This window comes from Coptis chinensis, chromosome 2, assembly GCF_015680905.1.
Source record: "Coptis chinensis isolate HL-2020 chromosome 2, ASM1568090v1, whole genome shotgun sequence".
In the NCBI taxonomy this organism is placed as follows: domain Eukaryota; kingdom Viridiplantae; phylum Streptophyta; class Magnoliopsida; order Ranunculales; family Ranunculaceae; genus Coptis; species Coptis chinensis.
The window spans coordinates 66,898,144-66,903,531 of record NC_141457.1 but is presented as its reverse complement, the minus strand read 5'-3'; the positions used below and the strand labels follow the sequence as shown (position 1 = coordinate 66,903,531).

Genomic DNA, 5,388 nt, shown 5'->3' with positions numbered 1-5,388 from the left:
TCTATCTGGAGCCATGTCTCAGGATGCATAAGTACATTCAAGTCTGAACTTAGCACCCGAACCATGTTCCTTTGGTTTTGCTCTAACTTATCTGGATTCCTCAACTTGTAAATTAGTCCCGATTGGAGTTGTTATTGGTCTACTCTGCAGTACTGCACATGACTGAAGTGAAATTGTTGAGAAATACTCAACTATCAAGTTAGACATCCTACCTGCATGGGTGGTTGCATCATTTAGAGTAGCTGAATCTAGTTGCATATGTAGTAAGGCACTTCATACCTAGTAGTTCCAGTGCTTAATAAAATCATTCGGTATCTCATATATCCTTTAATTTATTGGCATTAGTTCCCTTATTCTTTATGAAATTTTAGTGGCACATATGAAACTAAGTTTTCTAAGGAAATGCTATGTTAATAGTCGAAATTTTCTCTAGTGCTGGCTGATGAATACTTTTATTATGTGATCAATGCGTTATTTATTCATGGAATATGTTATTTATAAATTTTGTGTGGTTTTCAGACCCTGTACGTATCATGAAGGCGTCATCAAAAGAGGCTGATAAGGCAATTATTGGCTGCAGAAATTGGAATGCCTACATAATCGCATTGGTTGAAAATTTTCTTTTTGTGGTTCTTCTAATCTTTATGTTTTCCACTGTAAGTATTAAGTGAAGATGTCTCTTGAAGTAAATATAAATTTTGATATTTCGGTAGTTTCATTCCTTGACATTCCTTGACACTTAATATGAGATTTCCTTTCAAAACCAGTACATTTATATTTGTCCCATCGTGAACAACATCAAGATTATCAGCTACAAAAATGTAAATCGACTTGTTATAGATTAAGGGTGAGGGTTTTAGTGAGATTAAGACATTTTTTCTTGGTACACACCCACTAAAAATATTTCATAAGACTGGAAAACGTAGTCCACTACTTGATGATAAGCTTTTGTGTGTAGGGTCTTGCTTGGTAGTGTTAGCAACTACATTGTGACAATTAGGGGAATTGGAATGGAAGTAAAAATAATGTATATATACGTGATCGTTAATCCCAAATATATGGAACTATGCTTATGCATTTTATAAATTTTTTTTTTTGCATGCAAGTAGGATGTTTTATTAATTGGTAAAAAAGAATACAACTCAGTCAAAATGGATTTACAACATACTCTAAAAATCAAATCTGTAGTAAGTCCGGTGAGGACATTCTAGGGACCTAATGAAAGGGGCTCTATTGGGACTCCAATAGATCTCTCCTTTTTGCAAAGTTGAACCATGTTTTGCGGCCGCATCTGCCCCAAAGTTTGCTTCTCTGAGTGTATGTGAGATTTTCCAGTCAGTAATCCTTGATGCTCTATGCCACCATGCTCTCAGCCACCATGGGACTTCTCCTTTTTGGAATGCTAAAACAACTGCCATAGAGTCACTCTCTATCCAGATTTTCTGCCATCCTTTTTCCACCGCTGTTTCGGCCGCCAATACCACTGCCAAACTTTCAGCCTCATAGTTTGTAGTGACCCCTAGACCTTGTACCAATGTACCCAGAACTTCAGCCGTATAGCTCCTAAAAATGACTCCCGCACCTCCATTTCCTAGATTTCCGATTGCCGAACCATCTGTGTTAGCCTTGACTACCCCTATATCAGGAGGGATCCAAGACACTTCCCTGATTTTACTCACTGGTCGCACTCTTCGGTTGATGTTCAACTGGTGCAGAATCTGAAGATCGAAGGCAGAATTGCTCATCGTCCCCGATAGTAGGATGCCAACGGCACTTACCCCTTTGAGGACTTCGCATTTTAGTCTTTGCTGGTTTAGCTTCCCATCATCCCAGAAAATGCTATTACGAGCTTTCCATAGTTGGACTATGATATGGATAGCCGCAACATTCCAGAGCTGCTTCCGTATCTGGCTGTGTCCTTTTCCTGCCTCCATGATTGCTTTTAAGGTGATGCCTGAGGGTTTTACTCCAAAGTAAGACGAAGCCCATTGCCACAGTGCCATAGCCTCTTCACACTCCCAGAGCATATGCTTCACGCTTTCTGATTCCTTCCCACATAGCCTACATCGCGAAGCAAGATGGACTCCTTTTCTTTGCACTCTGTCATCAGTTGGGACCACTCGATGAATCAGTTTCCAAGCTAGGCCAGCTTTGTGCGGGGTGGATATGACGAGCCCACACCCACTTATACCGGTGATCTTGTTTTTCTTTTTTTTTCTAATCACCTCGAACCCTTGTTTCACTGTGAACATCCCATCATGAGAGGGTTTCCAGATTCTGGTATCGTGCGCTTCTCCTGTTGGTGGGTTGAGGTGATGGACATCGATGCCCGCTTTCAACAACACTTCTTGGATAGGTGCTGCGATATGCCATTTGTTGTTGATGATGAGGTCTGAGACCTTTGCCGAGAAGTCTCTCCAGTTTATTCCCTGAACCACTTACGCCCGCGGTGATCCCGCCCCAAGGTTCCAGCCACAAATTGATGTTTCTGCCCTGCTCCACAATCCATCCTAGGAAAGGCTTCATTTCCTTTAATGCCCATTTCAATCCCTGCCATACTGATGAATGCTTGTGGTATGTTAGGTAATTGCCATCTCTCATTGTGCATTTTTGCTTCATGAATCTGCTCCACTCTGTCTCCTCATGCAGAAAGCTCCAGGCTGACTTCATAAGGAGTGCAAGGTTTAGCTCCTTGAGCCTTCTAATGCCGAGTCCCCCTTCATCGAGCGGCTTACAGACCCTTTCCCATTTCAGAGTGACTGCCTTTCTCACCGTTGGATCCCCAGACAAGATGAAGTTTCTTATGGCGAGTTCACATTCCTTTATGCATTTATCTGGCCATTTATACACCGACATGTTGTATACCGGAAGACTGCTTAATATTGACTGTGCCAGAACTACTCGCCCTTAGAAAGACAGCATCCTACCAGCCCATCCGCTAGCTCTCCTCCTGATTTTATCCACCAAAGCTTGTATTCTTACACGAGTTACTCTGCCTTGGAAAATGGATGCTCCAAGGTATCTCTCCAGCAATTGGCCGAGGTGGAATTCAAACAGGGAGGCAACTCGATTCCTCTTGGATTCAGACATGGCGCCCAAGTAGAGCTTGCTCTTTGATGGATTAAAAAACTGCCCTGCTGAAAACTGGTAAAGATAGAGCATCTCCTTAAGCAGTTTGAGGCCTCGTATGTCTCCGTTCGCAAATATGAAAATATCATCGGCAAAGAGTATGTGCGTCGGGCTCGGACAATTTCCAGCTGCCGTCATATGCTTAATCTTCCCCATATGGAAGAGCCAGTTTATACCTCTGCTTAGTACATCTTCAGCTATGTCGAACAGTATAGGAGAGAGTGGATAACCTTGCCGCAATCCTCGACCAGCTCCAAAAAAGCCACAAGGACCCCCATTTATCATTACCGAGATATGCACACTTTTTAGCAGCGTATAGATCCATGAGCACCAAGTATTATTGAACCCAAATCGTGATAGTACTTCGAGGAGGAACTCCCAACTGAGCGAATCAAACGCTTGAGTAATATCTAGTTTCATTGCCAAATTCCCACCTCTTTTCTTTAGGTCTAGCTCATTCATCATCTCCAAGGCCAAAGCTATTCCTGTTGTGCCTGTTCTACCTTTAATGAAAGCTAATTGCTCTCCGCTTATAAGGTGGTTTAGAATATGCTTAATTCTCAGAGAGAGGATTTTGGTGATGATCTTGAAGAGGAAGTTGCTCAAACATATCAGCCTGAAGTGGTTAACTGCCATGGAGTTGTCTTTCTTCGGCACTAGGACGAGGAAGCTAGAATTCATACCTTGAGGGAGTGTGTTATCTCTAAAGAAGGAAATGATAGCATTACAGACGTCTTCTTCAATAATACTCTAGTAAGAGTGATAAAAGCATCCCTGAAATCCATCAGGACCTGGGGCACTGTTAGCGTCCATGGCAAAAACAGCATCTTTGACTTCTACCATTGTGGGGATGGCTGTGAGAGAAGCATTTTCCTCGTCAGTAACCAGTTTGGGGATGAGATTTAGCAGGAAGGGACTGATGTTGACTTCTGAGTACTTATATTTTTCCTCGTATGCCTCCACAATGAATTTCTTAATTTCTGCCTGTTGCGTCAGCTTGTTTCCCTATTCATCCTGTATCTCCACAATTTGGGATTTAGCCAATCGCATCTTTGTTATGGCGTGGAAGTACTTTGAGTTTCTCTCCCCTTCCAGAGCATCAGTAACTCTTGCTTTCTGTCTCAGAGTCAGGATTTCTGCATCTTTAAGAGCTTGAATCGCCATAGCCTTTTCTATTTCTTGGTTCTGTAGCTCAGAGTTGAAAGGATCCTGTTCCTGCTCTTTGAGTATGGACTCAAGCTCTCCCTCTAGCTCCTTCAAATGCTGTTTTGTATTACCGAATACCCTCCAACTCCATTCCTTAAGAACAATTTTGAGGCGCTTTAGCTTTTTAACCACTTTTCTTATGGGCGCATCATGCAAAGGTTCCTTCCAGCTCCTTTCAACCACCTCTCTTAGATTTTCATGTTGAACCCATGCTTGCTTAAATCTAAAAGGGATGTTCAAGGCTTTGGAATTTTGGTGTTCCAACCCACAATCGGACGAAGATCGAGTGTCTTCGTTTCAGAATTCTGCTTCTCCAGCCATCACTGACATCCAACCACCTTTGGTTTACTAGCATTCTATCAATCTTTTGGTACATTCTTCTATGTCCCATTCTTTTATTGCACCAAGAGTATTTGAAACCCATGGTTGTTGAGTCAGTCAGAGCATTTGAGTGAATAAAAGAATTAAAGTCTGACATTGCTGCTAAACAAGGTGTTCCTCCTCCTTTGTGCTCGCTTATTTCAGAGACTATATTGAAATCCCCTACCACAGCCCATGGCTCTACAGCCAATCCTAGCTGTGGATGGGCTTTCAAAGTGCTGCTCTTCTGATGCCATATGCACTATTTGCGTGGACGAAGGACAAAAAGAGATTACCAGTTTTCACTGTGATATGCTGTTGTGAGAGAGCATACAATGTCACTACCTTTCCCTCCCTCCAACAGACCCAAATATTCCCCACTTTACTAGGAGAGTCATTATGCAAAAACATAGAGTCAAAACCCAATCTGCTAAGCGCCAGAGGTAGCTGAGCAGGCGGTCTTATTAGCGGCTCCGCAATACACACAAATTCTGGTTGATATTCCTTAACAATATCCTCAAGGTACATCCAAGGATTTTGTCTTCTTATTCCTCTCATATTCCAGAATAGTGTATTCATGGGATGATGTTATTTGGAGATCCTGGCCCTAGTAGAAGGTGGGGTAAGGACCTGCACCTGCCACATAGGCTTGTACCCTTTCTTATTCTTCACTTGCTCTTCTTCCTTTTCCAT

At 42.4% G+C, this 5,388-nt stretch overlaps 1 protein-coding gene across 1 annotated transcript; it reads right to left on the bottom strand.

The window, feature by feature from the left end:
- Positions 1–4,134: 4,134 nt before the first annotated feature.
- On the bottom strand, positions 4,135–5,388 carry LOC147517294 (uncharacterized). The gene is made up of 3 exons (XM_086593548.1): positions 5,332–5,388; positions 4,674–4,957; positions 4,135–4,558 (listed from the first exon to the last, which is right to left on the bottom strand). Exons 1-3 carry the CDS (start codon positions 5,386–5,388, stop codon positions 4,135–4,137), a joined length of 765 nt encoding a protein of 254 aa, XP_086449674.1.

What these genes read in the sequence shown, in the direction of transcription:
- LOC147517294 (XM_086593548.1), bottom strand. Translation starts at nt 5,388, where the DNA reads ATGGAAAAGGAAGAAGAGCAAGTGAAGAATAAGAAAGGGTACAAGCCT. An exon ending in GGTACAAGCCTATGTGGCAG is followed by an intron (nt 4,958 to 5,331) that starts GTGCAGGTCCTT and finishes CCACGCAAATAG; the next exon opens with TGCATATGGCATCAGAAGAG. An exon ending in AGAATGCTAGTAAACCAAAG is followed by an intron (nt 4,559 to 4,673) that starts GTGGTTGGATGT and finishes CATCCCTTTTAG; the next exon opens with ATTTAAGCAAGCATGGGTTC.